Consider the following 23,119-nt stretch of genomic DNA (forward strand, 5'->3'; position numbering starts at 1 on the left):
CCACATTTAATACTGACAAAGACAATAGACAAGGTTAGTTTATTATTTTTCAACGTACTTGCAAATGCAACAAAGAGCACATTTATTAGTCCCTTGTGTCGTGTAATGCATTTTAATCTAGGTTGATTAGTATTTTTCACTCTCAAACTCATTAGTACAATTATTTATTATGGAAGTTTAATTTTGCGAGTTTGCACAAAATTTTGTTCTGCACCTCGCTCCATCACCCTTTAACCACTACTACTAATTAGAAATAGTAAAATAATTGGGTTTACCTGAAATGTAATGCCGCATCCCAGAAACTGCCATCCATATCGTCTGCCCCATGAGACTAAAGAAGCATAAAGACTGAAAAAAGGAGTCAATATTAAAAGAATGGTGTTGAAATTGAAAAGAAAATACTTCACATCCAGTCAAAAAAATGAAAGGATACTATTTATCAAAAATGTTGAGTTTTTTGTAATAGGACTTATGTTAAAAAAACATTTAGTAAATACAGCATACTGTTAAAATTGATTTATTCATTTTTTACAGTACTTATTAAATCCCCAAAAATTGTTTTATCATTATGAAATATCTGAAAAAATATTGTCTTTCTTAAAGAAAGGTATTATATAACTTCAATTACATTATTTGTAAAAGCAAGAGCATATATGTAAATATTTTAAATGAATATGGTTTTATCTGAATATTCATTTTGTTTTGGACTTAGCTAAGATACTTTATTACTACATTGGTTAAATTATTACAAACATATTTAGTACTATTAAAATGGAAATAGCATTTTTTTTTATAAGGAATCTCAAAATTACTATTGTGACAGCACTCAAACTCATTGGGGGAAAGTGCTAAAATTTGATGAGTTCATATTAATTGTTCTAATTACAAACCCAGACTCATTAGTCAAAGGCATCATTTTGGGAAGGCCATATTAAGTATTCTAACACCAACAGACTCTAATTGATAAAAAAGTTTAATTTCTGTTCTTCCAAGTCCATTCGCTAAGCTCTAAAGGAAAATATAGTGAGCTATTTGCCCTTATAAAGGTAAATGAACAACAGCTTATGAAAATGCTGCCTTTATAACAGAGCTTCGAATGAGAGCTTGATTATAATATTAGACCGTTAACATACATATAGTGATCTCACAAATGCTTAATGTAGAGCTTGTTTCAATTTCTGTCTGCAGAGATGGTGAATGAAAATTCCAAAGCATCAAATAGAGGCATGCACTAATGTCTGCTCAATTTAGTGCACATTCATTCAGCTGTATTTATCAGATTAAATTGTTTTGAAACCCACGTATAACTTTGACTCTTTACCATTCTTCACCTCGCTGGTCAGGGTGATATTTTGTACTGTGTATTTGTAGGCTTGTTGCAACCAGGTGAAGGGTCAAAGTTATTAAGAGTATAGAAATGCCGATGGAGTGAGGTGTAAACTTTAGCTAAAGAAGTGAGATTACAGAGGCACTTTTGTGAAATATATGTCTCTCTATAGTCACCGAAGAGGGTGACAATAGAAATGATGTCATTGATTGCATCACTGGTGAACTCTTGACTGCAATCATTCATGACATTGTGATATGCACACATTTATCCTATATCTTGTATATGTTTGTTTTCAGTGGGAATGCACCTTGATTTTTTGCGCATAATTTGCGGTTACTTTTTACAATGAAAGTGAAGATGATGCCTACATCCAAAATTAATGTCTATAAACATATATATTGCTTCTGAGTGAAATGACAGCTGACCTTCTTCTGTATACATTAAAGAAATGTTATTTGCTAATAGTAATATACAACCCCTACATTGTGTTATTAGATTCAAATATAATGCCCCAAAACTGCAGCATGCATTCAACAGTTGAAACCAGTGGGCTCTGGCATAAAGGGGTGCTACAAGTCAGTTCTGGAACACTGGGTAGCTTTAGTGAAGTTACTGATATCAATAGTGATGTGATATTTGATTGGGTGAGTATTGGAAGGGGAATGGCTCTTCTTTCTTATCTACACCTCTTGAAAGGTCTGGGCATATCTACCCACTTTCCCCGCTGTCAGGAAGTCTGGAGTGCTAAGGATACATTCTGTAAGCAGTGGCCACTCCTTACAGCCCTGCTCTTTAGTACCCTAGGGAAGTAAGCAGGAGGACAAGATGGACTGAGAAATGTTCTAATTTGTTGTACTGTCTATCCACCTTTCACGCTTCAGTAAGAGAATGTTTAAGAAGAGGGGCAGGTAGGGGTTGTTCTTGGAGCAGCATTGTCTGCTTCCAGACTTTCTCTAGCCTATATTATTATCTCTCCAAATAGAAACTGAGCATGTGAGACACAGAGAGGTGCCAGTATTGTTAAAGGGAGCAATAGGGAGAGCAGAGAAAACGAGAAATCACATCTTAGACACACAGACACATGTATCTCAAACAGAGAGAGAAGTAACTGGAGAACAATACGAAAGAGGTTAGAGACGCAGAGTGATGCCAAAACACAGACATGAGAGACACATACACACAATATACCTAGATGTGAGTTATTGGAAGATGAAAGGCACAAAACTAAGCAAGATAGACATACATCTCATTGAGACTTAGATTAGGAGCAGGGCCACAAAAGTGATAGAGAAAGTGAGATTCGACAAACAATTGAGTGGGAGAAAAATAATTGCAATGAAAACACTAGCATGTAAAAAAGAAACAGAGTAAAAAAAAGAAACCAATAGTTAGCCATATTGGGAGAGAAGGGGAAAGAGGTAAGCACAACTCAAAGAAACGTAGACAATTAAAAGATGAATCACACAGAGTTGAGAGAGAAACACAGAGAAATGTTAATAGAACAGAGATGAGAGAATCATATTTCAAATATTGCAGGGGTCAGTTGGAGGCAAATTGAAGGCACAGAGCCAAAGATGTGCGCACCTTGTATGCACATCTGTGAGTGAGGGTGAAAACTAAGCAGAGGTCAGAGAGAAAGTGAGACAGAGACACCAATGGTGTGCAAGAGTGATTGATCATAAAGATGTGATGAGTAAGAATGAGATCTAGGAAGACAGCAATAGAGGATCCGAGATCGAATGATAAAAGTGAGAGAAAGAGAGGATTGAAAGACAAAGTCAGTCAGTTAGAGGGACACAAAGACACAGATGAGGAAGAAGAATATCTAAGTAAGAAGGAGTAAGAAATCCAGATGGAGAGCAAGAGTGATAGAATGACACAGAGATGCATGAAGGCATGTTTGAGTAAGGATCAGAGTAAGAGAACCATCAAAAGCACAAAGATGAGAAAATCGTCCACACACACAGGTGAGAGCAGGTAAGATAAAAGTCAGAGAGGTAAGTGAACAGAGGGAGGATATTGAGTGCGAGAGAGACAAACTGAGAGAAATCTATACTGTGAACATGAGAAAGACATACACATATCACACATGTGCAAACAGGATTGGATTAGGGAACATACCAACAATGGTGAGAAAGTGGTACACAGAACCACATTAGTTAGGGCATAAGGAGAGATCAAAGGAAGTCTAAGATGAGGACTGAAAGCAGCATAAGAATTTAAGACAGGTCGGTGAACAGAAAAAACATCCATAGGCACTTTTTCTGAATTTAAAAAATAATGCTAGCACAATACTTAATTCAAACAAGCAAAAGAACAGAGATCAGGGCTAATAGAATCCGCACCCAACAAATGAACAGTGTCCCCTAATTTAATTGAAGGTGCATGAAACCAAGGAGTACTTCCCCCTATACTCCCCACACTGTAGAAACTAATCCTACAAATTCAATACAACAGCAAAAAAGGTTTCAGCACTCTATAGACAAATTAATAATACTTCTTATCACAATCCACTTCAGGTAAATATTGAAAGAATGATTGCACATAAGGAAAAAAGGCATCCAGATTCGATAGATGTATTTCTTGTTCCAAAATTCTTTTTATTATACACAGAACATAAACTTCTTCCACAGACGAATTCATCATAGCCAACGCGTTTCGTCTCATTAAGAGACTTCTTCAGGGCTTTAAATATATGGCATATGTTATGTTCCTTAGGCGACATGTAATATTTCAAAGAAGCAGTGTGAGAGAGACACTCGATACAGTATTCTAACAATCTTAAAGCGGCATAGTAACCGCACGCAATCCGGTCAGTATGTGAAACCCACGTACTGACCGGATTGCGTGCGGTTACTATGCCGCTTTAAGATTGTTAGAACAATAAATACACCTATCGAATCTGGATGCCTTTTTCCCTTATGTGCAATAATTCTTTCAATATTTACCTGAAGTGGATTGTGATAAGAAGTATTATTAATTTTTCTATAGAGTGCTGAAACCTTTTTTGCTGTTGTACAATACTTAATTACATTAAAGGCCTGATTCCTGAAGATATGCTGTGGAATGCATGCTCTTTCTGAAAAGAACAGAAAAAACAGATGGCTCCATATCCTTGATGTCTAACATGTCCAAATAAATTCTTAGCAGAAATTACATAAACAACACACCATACCCCAAAGAAAGATCCTGCAGTCAAACTCACGTTATTCATGATCTTATTGTTTGGAGTTCTCGCCCAATACAACTGAAGTTTATCTAAGATTTTAACTTCTAGGTCTAAAGGGTGAAGGACCATTTCAGTAGGCCAAGGTGCAATTACCATCCTTCTCCCAAGTGTGGGTAAAAACACTTATCCTCCAATATGCTCCTTCATTTCTGGTTCAAGTAGCATTATAGCATGTGTTGTAGAGTGGGTTCTGGAGGGGGTGGATATTGTGACCACTACATTCATATATGCATACATATGAATTTACTGCAGCATTATAATTTCTACAAAGTGCCATATCGTGACATCAAAAAGGTCACCAGGTTGTGAACTATTTTTTAAATACATTTTATGTATGTAGACAAAAACATATAAACGTCATTGTTAATAACCAAAAATATGTTGCAGCGTATTTTTTCGATAGGTGAAAGATAACCTCAAATACAATAACCATTGATTAAACCGAAATGGTGAGGTAGGAAATTATGACACTAGTTGCTAAGATGTTACATAAACCCCGATACATGATTGTTTAAATAGGTTTATAAAATAGACATTTGTTTGTGCATGTTTTTGTATTATCCAGAGTCCTCAATGTCTGATTATTTTGCTTCATTTAATGAATCAGTGATGGCTTTCTTGAAGTCAGGTCATCCAAATTGTTGTGGTTTGTCGAAGAACAGTTTTCCTTTCAAGAGTATACTATATTGCATTGCGTTCTTTCTGTTAGATATTTTTTGCTTCCGTTTTCTGTTTTATGTTGATTTTGCTTAATTTCTTTCATTTACCATGCTGTACAGTTTTTGGATGCACGAAGAACAAAGGTTTGTCCACTATTTGCAGTCATTTGCTTTGCATAGAGTAATGTGCTAGAGCTAATAGTATGTTTTATTTCCTTGTTCTGGATGTCATTTTTTTAAATATGCTTCTGTTTATGCTCTGTTGGCTATCAGCCCTGTCAAATGTGTTATTCACAGATAAACAGAATGAAAGTTTAATGAATCAGATACAGATATTTTATCAAATATTGAAGACATTCTCATAAGTTTTTTTATTAGAGTTTTTATGTCTAACAATTTATCACCAACATACTGATTTTAGTAGTTTCTAATTGTTATCTATGATGCAATATATTATGTTATGTATTGATGATCGTTTACACTATTTTCAGGGTACGGCAGTCAGGGGTTTGTATTCCTATAATTAAAAATCTAATTTTAACAACAAATTCATATATATTATAGTCACCACTGGCTAGTTATGGTTAGATCAGCGTTTCCATATAAAATGCATTTTTTATGACGCTAATAACTTTGGCCCCGTTTGACTAATATCTGTAAAACTTTCCCAAACAAGATGCTACTTTTTGACTAGTTTGTGCATCAAACGTTTTGGTGGGATCCATCAAGTGGAGGCACAGAAAAAAAGGAGGATTGCAAAATGCAAATTTCCCATGTGTTTTCCATAGAAGCCTTTCAGCATGGCTACAGCAAAAAATCTTGAACGTAACTACACCAAATTTGCCAGGAAGCTAGATCTTGCCCCTCATATTGTGCTTTTTGTGATATGATGCAAATCTGTTTAGTAGTATTTTAGAAATAAAGTGGCAAAAATATTTGTATATCTAGAGGCTCAAGAGCCTCTTGTGGTATCGCCAGTTTAAATATAGAGCATTCTGATTGGTCCAGGGAGCCTTATTTCTTTTGGGGCAAATCAAGCTGGGGTCTTCAGGGCTTTTTTAAGGCTCAGGGGGCATGTCTCTCTTTTTTCTAAGTTTCGACCCCTGGGGTGGGTTTCCTGAGGTCTATATTGGATCCGGAAGGGTGACCCTCTGGGGTCCCCCAGAGCCATAATAGGTTCAGAGAGGGGTGCTACATGGTCACCCTCCCCTTTCAAAAATAGATGCCCTGGGGGGATGGGTACCCAGGGCTTTTTAAGACTTGGGAAGGGGAGCAGTGCGCCCCCCTACCCTTAAAAAAAAAAGGTCCTGTGGGGGATAGGATCCCCAGGGCAATATTAGGTTCATGGATGGGGGCTGTGCGAACCCGCTCCACTGTGAAAAAACCCAGCCCTGGGGAATGGGGTGCCCAGGGCCTAATGTGGCTCGAGGGGGGGTCCATGTAGCCCCCCTCCCCTTTAAAATACATAAGGCCCTGAGGGATGGCTCCCCAGGGCCTGAAGAGGCTCAGAGAGGGGGGCCATGTCGCCCACTCCCCTTCAAATTATATAGGACCCTGAGGGATGGGGTCCCCAGGGCCTAATGAGGCTTGAGGAGGGTAGCTGCATGACTCACGTTTCTTTTTTTCTTGTATTTTGCCTCAGATAGGGTCATCGGGGCCTGAAGGCCAACCTTATGCTGCGCATAGCAAAGGCTGTGTGCAGTGTGAGGTTAGCTGCCTGCAGGGGATTTGTCTATTTTACTTTACGTTAAAAAAACTCTAGCAATTCACTGAAGAAAACAAAAGTTAAAGTAACTTTATAGTTAAGTGTGATATGTTTTGCTTTTTAAAAAACCTTAGAAATTCACTGAAAAAAACAAAGGTAAGTAACGTTATAGTTAGGGTGAATATGTAAGTGACAACATTAACGTTTTGAACTAAAAAAACACAGAAGTTCACCAGTTATCATTATCAGAGCTAACTATAACTTGCGCTCCGGTCATGCACTACTAATGATCTCACATATTACATCACTCATGACATGTTCTATGACATCATTTATGACATCAAAGATGATTTCTTAAATTACATCATTGATAACATCACTGCTTACATCTACCAAACTACTTTTGCACACATTGCTCTATAAACTAGTATGACATTAGAGGCATAGCTCAGAATATTATGAGGCATCATTAATGCCATCAAAGATACAATTCCCTTGGGTGTAGCAAGCATAGGTTACATGCTCCATTCGCCCTATACCATTCACTTTACAGGTAGGCTAGTTCACATTAGCAATCAACCACAGATGTCTGATAATCCCTTATTGCACACGGTGTTCAATCTGTATGCAAGTGTTCAGAGAAAGCTAAGCCACTCAAGATACGCAATGTCTCTTCCAAAATAAATAACCTACTATGGACAGCCTTTTATCTATATCAAACGTCTAACACCTACCAAACTTACAATGAGAAATGAAGTTGATATGAGTCCAATGAGACACAATTTGCTTAAAATAACCAAAGTCTGATGGTGCTAAAGGTCATACTTCCTGCAGCCTTTACATTCTGGTAAATCCTTTATGCTACACCATCTTCTAAAGCTAAACAAGCATAAGTACTTAGGTTAGTACCTGATGCACACAGTCTTCTATGTTGTGTATAAATTGCCATGCTGAGACGATATTGTCAAATATCCCAAGGCTGCCTTCAATCTTATTATCTACTGCATACAATCTTTGTCCTGTTGCAAGCTTGTTTTGCAGAGCCAAACAGCTTGTGTGAAACATAATGGTCCGATGTTGTCAACTGCCATTTCTCTTCAATAAAAATATTTATAACATGCTCAATACCTCTGCACACCAATGATGCATTAGAAGCACACCTGTTTTTTAAACTCTTACATCCAATACCTGGGCAAAGGCTGTACACAATTAAGTAGAGAAGTAATATGGTAGCTTTCACTATGTATACTATAAAACAAATATAACACCCATTGGATGATGTCATCAGTAATGTCATCAGTGATGTTATCAATTATGTCATTTGAAATGTCATCAGTAATGTCATAAATGATATCATAGAACATCTCATGAGCTATGTAATATGTGAGGTCATAAGCAGTGGGGCTCTGCTAACTATAACTGGTGAATTTCTGTGTTTTGTTTGTGTTCATAACGTTAATGTTGTCACTGACATATTCACCTAACTATAATGTTACTTTCACCTTTGTTTTATCAGTGAATATATATACATACATACATATTATACACACACACACACACACACACACACACACACATAGATAATACTAAATATAGATTGATTTTAAGATTGACTAATAAATATATTTAATGTTTTGGTGCCTTTATTGTACAGAATGCAGTTCTACAGAAATCCATTTTTAAATTTTTCTATGAACATCATCAAGAATGTTGCCCTTCTTCAAACAAAATGTGTTTTTAACAAAGTAAAGGCTGGTGTTGCTAAATATCTACAAACACAACTACATATTCACTTTTCACACACACACACACACAAATATATATATATATAATACATATATATATCTATCTATCTATCTATCTTTATATATATATATATATATATATATATATATATATACACACACACAAACATACACAGACAAGTGACATTAGTGACTATATAGTTATGTTTAGGTCAGACTTCAACTGAAAAGGCATTTTGGTTTGTTAATAACTTTGGTGCAGAGGATTCTGCATAAAACTTTCCAGTGAAGTTCTTCGCTTTGGGTTCTTCATGGCCGGTGTCACGAATATCTGTCAAGTGGTGGTCAAACAAATGGGGTCCATAAAGTGTAATTTCCCATTTTAACTCCTATAGAAGTTTTTGCTCCTTGGTACAGAAGAAAATGTTGAATGAAATGACACCAACATTTCTATAAAAGTAGAGCTTTACTGAAGAAAGTACGTTTGTTTGGATTGGTGCAAGTCCATTCACTAGTCTTTAAGAAATGAGTTATTAACTAGTGTTCCAATCTGGGAAAGAAGAGGGTAAGCTTTTGAGATGTCTGGACTGTTAATATCAGATTGTCCGCAAATCCACAGAAGATTTACAATCCAGTTAATACATAAAGACACATCATTTAACTAGAAAGCTTTTTCTCCCATCTACCACTGAAGATTCATGAGTGTGGCTGCAGATTCACAAATCTGCTGCACTCTTATAGGCTGGCCATCAAAGAAAAAATTCTGTTGCATTTGCCATGCCTCACCATGGTCCACTGAACACAATGGTTGGACAAATAGTATGTATATTAATTGCTATCATAGGATTTGTGAATCCTGTGTCGAATATGCCACTCCTAAACAGTCCCTGGGTCCCGCTGACCCTTCGGTTTTGTGAATTGGGCCCAACGTTAGAAATATATTTGCATAAAATCATTTGGTGCACTATAGCTGTGCTTTGCCAACCCCTCTGCGCATAGCCTTTGCCCAATTGCAGTGGGATTTGCCTATCCTTGGTGGGTTGGATTCAGCTGAAGGCTGGACTGTGCATGGCCAAAGGCATTGAACAACTGTGGGTAGCTGTCCATGGGGGATTGGGTGGAAGACCTAACCATAGGTCACTGTGCCAACCTAAGCTATGAGCAGTGTTGGTTGGCCACATGGACGTTTTAAATGTAGTATATTAATCAATGAAAAGAACATAGGTTTAACTGACGTTGTGGTTAACTTTGATTAGAAACCTTTAATGTGTATTTGGAAAATACCCCAGATAGTCACTGTGTGAGTGAAATTAAGACATGTGTATGATTTAAAACTTAAAAATCAATGAAATTCATGAGGTATGGTTAGGATCACAGTCTAAATCTCGGACAACAGATTCGCAAAGCATAACTTGCACAACAATTGCAATGTTTATGACCTCACAGTATTTATGCCAATAAATTACAGCCCCTAAAAGCAAAATTTAATTAAGTAGCATTATGTACTCAAGCCAATAAATAATACTACTTGATAGTCCTTTTTTAGAGGAGTCTAATATGACATATAGACTAATCTGTCAAATTATTTACATTTGTAATTGTATATGTTGCATTAAAGTTGAGGGCCTGAGCTTTTCATTTGATGGGTGAGTTATGGTTTACATGGCTTCTGCACGAGTTAGGGATTGTGGCCCTAACCATAACTGTATAAATTGTAGCAGCTTTTCAGTTTTAATTCAGAACTATAACTGCACTTTAACTGGGGGTTTTAAGCGAGTTTCTGAACTTTTAAAAAACTTTGTATGAGGTGTTATAACCCAAGCAAATCATACCATCTCTTAAACATTTTTATTATACAACCTCACACATATACGCACACACCCACACACACACACATATATATATTTATACGTATAACAGTAATCAGTACATTTTATAGCGCGATTGTATGTATTGATATTAGAATAATTGAATATTGATATTAGATTAACAAATATTGTTACTGTCCTATATAAATAAATAGAAGGCATGAACACGTATTAATAATGTTGTCCCTTAAATCGTAGCATATGCAGTTGACGATTCATGCGCTGCAAGACGAACTTCGTACTCAGAGAGACCTCAACCATCTGCTTCAGCAAGAAAGTGGAAACCGCGGCGCTGAGCATTTTACCATCGAGCTTACAGAGGAGAATTTCCGCAGGCTGCAGGCAGAACACGACAGGCAAGCCAAAGAGCTCTTTCTCTTAAGGAAAACTCTGGAAGAAATGGAGTTGAGGATTGAAACGCAGAAGCAGACCCTGAACGCCAGAGACGAGTCCATCAAGAAGCTGCTGGAAATGTTGCAAAGCAAAGGGTTGCCTTCCAAAGGGATGGACGACGAAAACGAGAGAGCACGAAGGATGGTGGAAGCCGAATCTCAGGTTAATCACTTGGAAGTGCTTTTAGACCAGAAGGACAAAGAAAACATGCATCTTCGAGAGGTAAGAACAGCATCTTGGCATTACAGCCTACATTCAAGCACCCTGACTGTGCATGTGCCATGCTATATTTATTCATTAATTGGGAAATATGTTGCTATGCTTATAATAATAAATGTTGACAAAGGTGTACTTTGCAACCCAGGTATTTTGTTACACTTATAAATAAGCGCAGTGAGGGCTGGTGATCCCTAAAAGTGGTGTGCATAATATTTGCCACATGTTTACCCCATGGTTTCCAAAATGTGCCTTGGGTGCACTCACACTCTGCACACACTCACCGTTTCTCATTTGTTATGTTCTGTTATGTTACGAGAAGTTTTATAAAGTGCTCAGCTACTCAAGCAGAGTGTCCCGGCGCTATCAGACCGATTTGCAAACACACTTGCACACACTCACACTTTCCCAATCACTGACCCTCACTCACAACTACTGGTGAACCGGGGCTCTGATCTGAACTCCTGGGATACAGATGTTCTGTTTTAATAGTGCAGCAGGTGCACCAGGGCCTATGTGCCTCAGTTGCACCTGTTGCACCATTGATAGAGGCAGCCTAGGGCCTCTGTGCCCTGATGCAACTGCACCTGTTGCACTATTGATAGATACACCCCTCACTCCTAATCCCTCCCACAATCACCCTCCCAAACTCACTCATTCTAACTCACTCAAACTGCTTTATTCACTACCTCGCTTTTCCTTATTCATATTAACCATCACCCATTGAAACTCACTGTTACACTCTTATTGCTACTCACAAACACATTAAACTAACACACACTCGCACATACACAGAGAACCAACACTGATCTTCTTTTACTTACCTTTCTTCCTTTGCTGGCAACTCAGAGGCTCAATGGCAGCAGCAGACTAGGAATCTGGTGCTGGACACTGGAAGCTAACAGCCATGATTGTCAATGAGGAGCCAGGCAGAGCAGCAGGGGAGGGTTCAGAGGAAAACCCACCTCCATCCAGTGGCGTAGCAAGGTCAGGTGGTACCCAATGCAGAACATTTCTTGTCACCCCCGGCTTGACAAAATGGCAAAAATATGTGTTTAAAACACATATTTTTGTCATTTTGTTACCCTCCTCAGTAATGACACATGTCACCCCCAGCTTGAGAAAATGGGAAAAATATGTGTTTAAAACACATATTTTTGTCATTTTGTCACCCCCTCAGTGATGAGACCCGGGTGGCCCGCACCCACCGCACCCCCCTTCCTATGCCACTGCCTCAATCCCTCTCCCAGGTTCATGATAGGACTGGAAGCACAGCCCTAAAAGAAGCTGGGACAGTGCTGGGTATCCTGCCACTGCTGCTTGGTGTGGCTTTTCATTGGCTTCAGGGATGCACTGACGTGTGCCTTGGCAGGCCCATTTTAGCACATAGTGTGCTTTCTGAGGCATTGCTGCATTTCTGCTAAATTAAAAGGATTGTGCCTGTGTTAAGCCATCGTAGTTGAACTAGGCCTCTCAGCCATGCACAATCCAGACATCCATCTACAGAGTCCTTTGTTTTTAATCACCAATCTTTAGCTGGACCATCGCTCAGCCCCTTCCTCCTCATCCTCCTGTCATCAGGAGCCGGGTGGAGAGGCCGAGGGGACTGACCTGAGGACTGCAGAGTTCACGTGGACACAAAAGTCTGGTCATTAAAAATGACCAGCATTGTCCAGTCTTAAAATTGATAGAGTTCCTTACAGTTCACAGCTGGGTAAGCCTGCCAGACATCTGCTGTGCCAGCAATTCTTACCAATTGATATTCAGATTTGAGTCATGTGACCCTGGCCCCACCAATAGGTTTGTGAACCTGGCTCCCATTTTTCCTAGCTGGACTCTCAAGAGCTTCTCTCCACCTCACCTCGAGGTATTACCTGCAGGCAGTACTGCCCTTTCACTCAACTGCACTTCCATACTGACATTTTTAAGGCTTGCCATATTAAAAGAGAAAGTCCCAGAATGCAAGCGCTTGGAGGATTTACACTTATCTTGAAAGTTTCCTACAGCTCATTTCACCCCCAAATCAAGACACCTACAAGAGCGGGTGTTCTGCACTGTGGCTGGAATATTGCACTATGTGTGTTTTTATTGCATGCATGTACAAAAAGGAAGTGATAGCAAACCCTTAGCACCCGATAGAGATAACGAAGACTGTTTGTCTGTCAATGTGCACTGTTGCCTGGCATTTGACTTGTTTGATCTTAACCAGCGACTAGTATTATCGAAAGAAACCTACAGAAATATCCCAGTTTTTCAGCAATATCATTTGATGCACTGGTACTTACAGGCCTGCTGACACAATGGACAACTGAAACTACACATAAAAATGCAAAGTGCTGAATCACCCACGGGTTATGGTAAAATGCGTAGACTTTCTCTCTTGCATTGTTTAAGCTCAGCCCTGCCTGAAGACAAGCTACTTTGGGGTCTTGACAAGACAACACTCGTAAAATAACTTGTTGACATCGTAAGATTAGTCGCTCCATTTCTAAAAGGTGTGATGGTTCCCATTTGGAAGGGGAGTATGAAACCGTTTCGTCACCTCATCACCATTAACCCCTCATTTCCCTGGCGCCGTTCAGTGTAGCTAAAAGGGCCAGCCCTCTATCTAAGTTTTGCAAACAGGCCCCCCCCCCCCGCAACCCTCAGAGACAGGGGCAACGCAGGAAATACAGGTCCCTCTACTACAGGTATAAAGCTGGAGCCTCTCTGCAGAGCTCAGGTCCACTCAGTGGCAGCTCCTGTGCTAAGGAGGAGGAGAGTTGCCCCACTGTTTTTTCCCAGCAGTTTAAGAAAAAATAAAATGACAATAACCCAGTTATTATCCTTTCTTTTTTTTTTTTAAAGAACTGCAGCTCAGCTTTGCAAGGGAGGTGGGCGGGGCTGACAGAGCAGCCTAGGAGTGGTCTGCCCCCACTCCTAAGTGCGCATGGCTGTTTGGCCGCCCAAAACAGTCATGTGCACTTTCCCTCTTCTCCACCCAGGCTGCATTACAGCCTGGGTGGAAAACATGGCCAGGCCCCCATGCACTGTCTGAGCGCATTTTGATTGGTCTGAGAGCCATGGCTCTCAGACCAATCACAAAGCTACATTGCAGCATTTTGATTGGCTCAGGGGAGCCTGGGTGCTTCCAGGCTGCTTCCTGTTCCTGCCGGCGGTAGGAGAGACGTGACTAAGAAGAGCGGCAAGGAGGACGTGGCAAGCAGGTAAGTTTGATTGTTTTTTTATTTCTCACTTTCCCTCTTCCCCACCCCCACATTTCTTCACCTCAATCGATATCGGCCGCCATTGGGTGCACTTACCTTCTACCACTAGAAGGATCTCTTTCTAGAAGCTCGCCACTCTGGTGGGTGCACACTCTGGAAGGTACTTGTTCTGACTGATTATTTCCCCTCTAGAAGATTCTCCCCCACAAACGTTTTTTATCTGCATCCTTTGCTGTAAGAAGCATTTGCTGTGATGTTATACCACTATTCCGCTAAAAGGATGGGTATTATCCCGGGAGTTTTTCGTTCCTTGGAAATAGTTTAAAATGTCTCAGTGTCTTGTAAGAGCCCAGCGGTGGTTTTGTATTGGCTAACCACGTGATGTTCACTCATGCCTGCAAGGTTCATGGCTAAAATATTGACAAGCTGACATGTGCCATTTTATGATTTTCATTCCATTAAACTGGTGTGGACCTAAGCTTTTCCTGCTATGGTCTGCATGTAAGGTCCATTGGGAAATACGGCAGGCATCAGAAAAATATCTGCACGCTTCTGAGATCCATATATCTATTGATGATTTGGGACGGAGCCAAAGGCTTGAGGTGAGCCTTAATACTGCCCCACTACTTTTTATAAACTTTTCATTGGTAGAGCGCTCAAAATTCCCACAACCAAGTGTGAGTCATTCACCCCGTCTAGACCTTTGCTTTGCATTCTAGGCCTGGAACACAATCTACTGCCCCATCAGATGGATAGAGCTAGTGGCAGGCCCCTCTCTTCTATCCTGAATTCTGAGAGGTCATAGGGATGAAGTGTGACAAGCCCCACCGAAGCCTCATTCGCAGACATGCTGCACTGCCCGAGGCAACTGCCTCATGTCGTTATGTATTATGAATGTGTGACATGGTCTGAAGAAGCCACCGCCTGACACATGCGCACTTCCATAGGGCCAGTGGAACCCCCTTTGTTGCTGGCATGATGTTGCACTTTAAGTTGGAAATAAGCATCTTTTTACTGTGAAGTGTAACATCTTGTCAGCAACTAATTGTAGGTGAGGCAAACCTGGGTCATTTGTTTGTGGGTCAATGTCCTTCCCCCCTATGGGCGAACCGCCACTGAACAAATGTGATTCTTATAATATGTATTTATACAGCTGCATGTTTATTTAAGATGAAGGACATGATTTATAATTGGCTGATAATGGAACATTCTTTGAGTTTAGGAAGAAATGATAAATCTAGAGGAGAATACAGTGGTGACATTTTTCCATAATGCTTTCCCCTATTGTTAGAATTCTGCCATAGGGCCCATCTCAAGACATGATCTGATGATAATCCACCAATCTCCTCCTTGGGAGGGAAGGCCAGTGTAGTCGTATAGAGAGGCTCACTATAAGGACATCAATAAGAGAAAAGGGGTAAGGGATTGGAGGAAGAAAGAAGGCAACACTATTGCGGCACATCGTCTACTGGCTTTAGAATGATACGTAATTCTCAACAGGTTATAGATGAGCGTCTCTCAGTAGTAAGGTGGAATCTTAGAGGAAACAGAATACTTCAGTATCAAATCAGGCTATGAAAGTACATTGATCTGAAGCTGTGTATAAACTTACCGCATACTCCAGATGTCAGGCTGTTGACAAAACCCAAACAGTACAGGAAACCCTTTCCACAATCAACAGCACAGGAGTCGGCATAGTGTAAGGCAAGGTTGGAATGCTAATTGTTATATGAACACCAACATAGTACAAGACCAATGGATAGAAAAGAAAAAGGAGGAAGAGGAGAAAACAACAAAGGTGTGCAAATGCTGACGGTGAATGAACTGAGCAGATCCGAAACCCTACAACACAGAAAATTGCACGGCAGACTGATTGCCGCTGCCACAACTTAAGTTTGCCTGGCACGATCCACCATATTCTATTTCTTGAACCAACACCCCTGATTTATTGTTTGAGTCAAGTTTTAATACCAGTCCTTTCCTCTCAATCCCACCTCCCACCACCTCTTCCAACCTAGTGCTTGTCTCGTTCTATATATTCTCTCTGTGATAGCTTACTATGTGATATCTTATGAGCAAGGCCTTTCTTATTCTTGCTGTGCTGTCTCCTCTTGGGCATCATTACTAATGATCTACTGACACCTATGGCAGTGAATATTTGGCTGATGCAGTGTCTTCCTCCCCATTATATGTTCCTTGCAAAGGACGACATTGTACCAGTGGATTCTCCTCGTTATTTACCACTTCCCCTGGAATTTCCATTCCCAGCCAACTCTAGATCAGGTGATTTGCTTTGTAAGTGTTCTGTGCACACCACAAGTTATATTCATCTGAGAGTCTGTAGAAAAGAGAACCACTTGAATGAATATACCAAAAACATATTAATACTCCAGATTACAATGTCCACAGCAGCAACTGCTAAAAATCGAATCACAAAAATGATGTCGCAATCCCCAATTGTGCCTTCATTTGTTAAAAAACTCATGATGTAACCCGTGACTAAAGAAGTGCAGTTTCTCATCTGCTTGGATGGTTGGACATACAAGGGTGAGAGGAAAATGCAATGGCTTAGAGATCTAATTTAATAAACTGAGGCACAACCACAGCATTGAGTACAGTCAAATCCACAGAGGAAACAGGAACCCCATGAGCTGCCACCTGAACTGTAGAACCAAGGTCCAAAATAAAGGCACTGTGGTTGTTGTCTACAATCCACAATGTGGAACTCTAGGCAAGCGTTCCTGTGCAGTGAAACTCATTCTTAAATAAGGTGAATTAAATGAATGATTGCAAGAGGACTCTCCAGCTAAGCTCATCCTTCCTTTTTGCAGCTACCCATTCTAAAAGTAATCATAATGTAAAGCAAATTACCAACCTTGCCATGAGGAATACAAATATAACATTCAAAAACAAGAAGTATGTAACCCACAGGCATACCTTCATTTCAGACTTAGTGATACCAAATGGGCAGGACTACAATTTAAACAGGAGAGTCACATGCACCTTTAAAGTGTGCTATACTAAATCATATGTTTCGAAGGAAGTGGATATTTTGTGTTGGAAAAATATCAAGCTCTACATAAGCTAATTGTTCTCCACAAGCACAGCCTCAAGAGAGTAGAGACTGTTGATCAGTGATTCTTAACCTTTGGACATCTGTGGACCCCCCACTTAATCATTACTGGAACCCGGGGACCCCATTGAATCATTATTTGAATCCAGGGACCCCAGGGAGGCCTGGGACTCAGGCCTAAGCATTTTCAATGATTTCAACCACAAAACGATACACAAAAATATAGAAATAAGCATTCATCAAACAAATCACCAAGTGATGAAATACATTATTTAGTAAACAAAAAAAATGATTTGGAGGGTGAGATTGGACCTTTTCTAAGTTCATTTGAGATCAATCATTGTCCATATTCTATTCTATTTGATGCACATACACTGCCCCACAAATCATTCTGAGGATATAAGCGTACTTTTTGGCCTCCAATTTCAAATTCTTTATATTTACAGAATGTTTTTATTTATATACACTTTTTTTTTTTTTTTTTTTTTTTTAAAAACCTTTATTTGAGCAAGCAAAAAGGTACAAGGATGGGCCTACAACCACACGGGCCAGCCGCTAAAAAGGAGTAGACACATATCAGATATGCCCGCAGAGGTAACCGTCAATCAACAATGCAATACTCCACATTATATACAGAACAAAAACAGGTTTTATATATATGAAAGAACAAACATACAGAAAGGCGAGAGTGTATCACTGAAGGTCAGCCCAAGGGACGCAAGGGGGGGACAGCAGCGGAAGTGCAGTAGCAATATCCTAAGCACTAAGGAGTGCGGAGTGGGGGGGGGGGAGGGGGGCAGAGATCAGGAAGAAGAAGGGGGGAGAGCCGGAGACACCAGCTCAGTCCCTATATGAAGATTCCGGGAACGCTAGCCTAAGGAGATAGGGTAATCTCGATAGTGTCCACAAGGGGAGGAGTACAAATGTCGCCACGGTATTCGTTCCATTGACCCCACACCTTCACCCATGCCCTGGGTCTGCCCCTGGCCACATAGACAGTTTTCTCACGGAACATGGACCAATCCATGTTATCCTCCCATTGCGAGAGGGCAGGGGGCCTGGAGGCCCCCCAGAGTTGCGCAATATCTCGCTTCGCAATCATATAGCCCAGGGTGGCCCATCTAGTCTGTGCCACCGAATAGTCCGTGGGCTCCCAAACATTCAAAAGACAGCGACGAGGTTCCGGACGCAAGGATATCCCCGTCACCACTGTCATCAGATCAAGCACAGCCACCCAATAAGCAGCCACCATCGGGCACTCCCAAAGAATATGCAGGAAAGTAGCACGCAAACCACATCCACGCTTACACAGTCCATCGGAGGAAAAGCCCATCACCATCAGTCGCGGTCCCGTCACGTACACCCGATGAAGGATCTTCAATTGGACCAGACGGAGTCGAGCCGGTATAGCCACCTCCTTCGGAGAGGAGAGGGCCGATTGCCAATCCTCATCATCAAGTTCCAACCCATCTCCCATCCACTGTTCCCGAAGTCGGGCCAATAAGTCAGTCCGATTGTTAATCAACTTTTTATAGATCAGGGAGATAGTGCTATCAGGAAGATGTTCGTCAAGGATACGGTCTTCAAGTGGGGAAGAGTCAGGCGGAATCTCACCAGGAGCAAACACCGAAACCAAAGCATGCCTGATCTGTAAATAACGAAAGAATTCCCGACTACTCAGGCCGTAGTCAGCCTGGAGGGCCTGAAACAGGCGCACAGAACCCTTAGAATATACATCCCCCACTTTAGAGATCCCAATCAAGTCCCAACGGTCAAAACCCTTGGAAGACCAAAGACCGCCCAGACGTTCTGAAGCATAAAGCGGCGTTGCCAACGTCAAGCGATCCTCCCAGCCCAGGCTCACATTCGCAGCACGCCACACCGTCAAAGCAGTCAAAGTAGGTCCCACAAGATGGCGCCCAGCGGAGCGAGAATAGAGCACTCTATTAAAGTCACCTCCCGGAAGCTGAAGTTTATCCATCTCAAACGCCGGATTACGACCCGGAGAGAACATAGCGTGATTAATAGCGGACAGATGGGAAGCCCAGTAGTATCTCTTAATATCGGGGAGCGCCATGCCCCCATCGTACCACGGGATGGAAAGTTTCGCGAGAGCAATGCGCGGTCGCCCATCCCAAATAAGTTGCCTCTGAAGGCTCTCAATCTCCCGAAAATAGGTCTTGGGGATAGGATCATAATAATTCTGGAGAGCGTAGAGAAACCGCGGTAGTGACATCATCTTAAACAGGGCCGCCCGACCCAGTGGAGACAGGGGAAGTTTGCGCCAGCGGGCAACGTCCAAACGGAGCCTAAGCAACGGGGGAAGGAGATTACGATCATAACGAAGGGACGGATCCAAGGTAACAAAAACCCCCAAGTATTTGAAACCATCCCGGACCACCTGAAGAGGAAGTCTACTCGGCAACGGAGGCAAAATACCAGATAAAACGTATACACAGGATTTAGACCAGTTGATGACGAGGCCTGAGTTAGCGCCAAAGGACGCAAGAACGTCAAATAAAACAGATAAAGACTTGCGAGGAGAAGTAAGATACAAGAGGATGTCGTCCGCATAAAGCGAGACGCGGTCTTCGAAATCCGGGGCCCAACGAATACCTTTAAGGGACGGTTCCCAACGGAGCCAGGCCGCCAACGGTTCAAGAGCGAGCGCGAACAACAGAGGGGACAAGGGGCAACCCTGACGGGTACCCCTGCCCAAGGAGAAGGGGGCCGACACTCTACCGTTCACTACAACTTGCGCCAGAGGTTCCGCGTACAACAGCCTAACCCAGCTAATAAACTCGCACCCGAATCCAAATTTCTCAAGTGTCGCCCATAAATAGGGCCACTCCACAGTATCAAAGGCCATGGAGGCATCCAGGGACGCCAAAATGGCCGGTTCAGTCAAAAGCCCCGCCCTCGCCAGCGCGCCGTGGAGGCGACGTAAATTCAGAGCAGTGTTGCGATGCGGGATAAAGCCAGATTGATCCGGATGGACCAACTCCCCAAGAACCGAAAGGAGACGGGTCGCCAAAAGTTTAGCCAACACCTTAGGTTCAACATTTAATAGGGATATGGGCCTATACGAGGAACAGAGGTCACGCGGTTTACCCTCTTTGGGAATGACGACGATTGTCGCCAGACGCTGATCATAAGGAAGTATGTTCCGCTCACGAGATTCTAGAAACATGGCGCGGAGATACGGCGCCACCTTATCGGGGCGTAATTTGTACAACTCAATAGGCAAACCGTTCGGGCCCAGTGCTTTGCCCGAACGGAGCGATCGAACTGCATTGGCTATCTCATCATTCGTAAAAGGGGAGTCCAAAGCAATACGGTCCAAGTCGGTGACACAGGGCAAAGTGATATCACGCAGAAGAAGGCGGGAGTCGGCAACATCCCTCACAGACACGGGAGCATATACCACACGGAAATATTCCGCAAAACGATCAACAATGGCGGTCGGATCAATCACATTCTCACCACTCGCAGACTGAATCACGGGCACCACACGATTAACTCTTTCTTTCTTGTCCAACCACGCTAGGAGTTTGCCCGCCTTGTCACCCACATCGTACAATCTGCCCTGCTGCTCACGAAACATCACCTTTGCTGCGTCAGTGACCAGAGATTTATATGCAAACTGTTTTAGACCCAGGGCATGGAGTTTCTCAGGCGTGACACCAGATTCCAACTCGTCCTCCAAAGCAGAGATCTCCCCCTCAAGGTCCACCACCTCCTTCCTCCCCGCCCTCTTAGCTTCAACGATCAAGGAAAGGGCCTGTCCACGAATCACAGTTTTAAAGGCTTCCCACAGGGACACAGCCGAAGAGACCGACCCCTCGTTTTCCAGGAAATATGCATCCATGGACTTGAGCAAGAGGGTACGAGTCTCAGGGGAGGAAAGATACCAAGGGTTAATGGGAGCCACTCGGCCCGCCGCCTCTACCCCCACCTCGAAACGAAGCCAGAGCGGCGAGTGATCAGAAATACCCCTCGGCAAATGTAAAATCTCGCGAACCGCCGATGATTGGGCTGCGGGCATCAGGAAATAATCCAGCCGAGACAGACTGCCATGGGCCCCAGAATGGAAGGTGTATTGGAGCTGAGTAGGATGCAACAGTCGCCAGCAGTCCACAAGGCCAAAGGTATCTAAAAACCCACCCAACCACTGCTGAGCCTGCGGGGTATCTCTAGGGGGATGGCGATCGTGAAGGCCGGAAAGCACCGAATTAAAATCACCGGCCAGAAAGAGAGTGCTATCAGGGAGATCTAACAAAACACGGCCCAAGTCAGTAAAAGTAGAGGCCTGCAAACCCGGGGGAACATAAACATTGAAGAGAGATAGGGTGCGGCCTTCATACCTACCCACCAGGACAGTATATCTCCCACGGTCATCATGAATCACCTCATCGATCGCCAGGGGGAGGGAGGTTCGAACAAGAATACCCACACCCCTGGATCCGGAGGTAAACCCCGAGTGCGCCACAAGGCGGTAGCCCCATCTATTCATTGCATAACAAACATTACCAATCAAATGGGTTTCTTGCATGAAAACAATGTCCGGCGACAAACGTCGTATACATTTTAAGACCACACTGCGCTTAATACGATCTCCCAGGCCATTAACGTTCCAGGAAAGAAATTTCAACCCTCTACCCCCCATCCCAACCGCCCGAGCCAAGACCCCTCGTCCATGAGCTAGACATCAGAAACAGCAGCAAACACAGGAGCAACTCGCCTTGAAAACAACACACAGAAAAGAAAAAACTTCCCAACCCCCCTCCCCCAAACTGAAGAGAAACACCCCCCACCCTGCACCCCTGCAAAAAGCTAAAGAGCCACCCCAACCTGCAGTGTGCCTGTCGCCCAAGAACCCCTATTCTACACAAAGACCCCGGAGGAGGAAAGGTCTCCGTTCCATCCACCCCCCGACCTCAGCAAGAACAAAAATAACAAACGAAAGACAGAATGATCACAATGTAGAGGGACGCCGGCCAACACTCCTGAGAATGTATTCAAAATAAGACATAAGAGCCGAACAGTTAGATCTCCACACCACCTTCGGCACCACCAGGGTGAGCGGCGGAGTCCGTCTCAGGAGGACGGTCAGGCAATGAGTCCAGCCAGTCATTAACAGCATCTGGTCGATCAAAGAAAAGGGTACGCTCATTGTATTCGACCCGGAGTCTGGTGGGAAAGAGCATGGCGTAACGTAGGCCCCGATCCCGGAGACGTTTCTTGGCACCACGAAACTCCATACGTTGTCTCTGAACCTGTTGGGAAAAGTCCGGGTAAAAGTTCACCGTAGCATTCTCAAAGGCCACCGGGCCCTTCACCCGCGAGGCCTGCAGGATAGCGTCCCGGTCTCTATAATGAAAAAGCTTCGCTACAATGGGTCTCGGCGGAGCTCCCGGCTTGACTTTGCCCCCTGGAACACGATGTGCGCGTTCCACCGTGAAAAATTTTGTGAGACCAGAAGGGGCCAGATGGTTCAAGACCAGATCCTCAACCAGGAGATCCACCGAGTGGGGTTCAGGGTTTTCCGGTACACCAACCAGGCGAACATTGCAGCGACGCGCCCCATTTTCAAAGTCCTCCAGGCGACGGGTCATGAAGTCGTTCCCCCGACGGAGATTTCCAATCTCTGTTTGGAGCTCCGAGACGTCATTCGTAAGGCTAGAGGATTTAATAT

At 42.6% G+C, this 23,119-nt stretch overlaps 1 protein-coding gene across 1 annotated transcript in view; it reads left to right on the forward strand.

The window, feature by feature from the left end:
- The window catches only part of ERC2 (ELKS/RAB6-interacting/CAST family member 2), a 2,322,684-nt gene that overhangs the window by 297,949 nt on the left and 2,001,616 nt on the right, over window positions 1-23,119 (forward strand). The window contains exon 3 of the mRNA XM_078661584.1: window positions 10,735-11,151. Within this exon, the coding sequence (XP_078517710.1) occupies window positions 10,735-11,151 (417 nt within the window). The remainder of the gene's footprint in view (window positions 1-10,734; window positions 11,152-23,119) is intronic.

The sequence above is a fragment of the Lissotriton helveticus genome, chromosome 9, assembly GCF_964261635.1.
Source record: "Lissotriton helveticus chromosome 9, aLisHel1.1, whole genome shotgun sequence".
In the NCBI taxonomy this organism is placed as follows: Eukaryota; Metazoa; Chordata; class Amphibia; order Caudata; family Salamandridae; genus Lissotriton; species Lissotriton helveticus.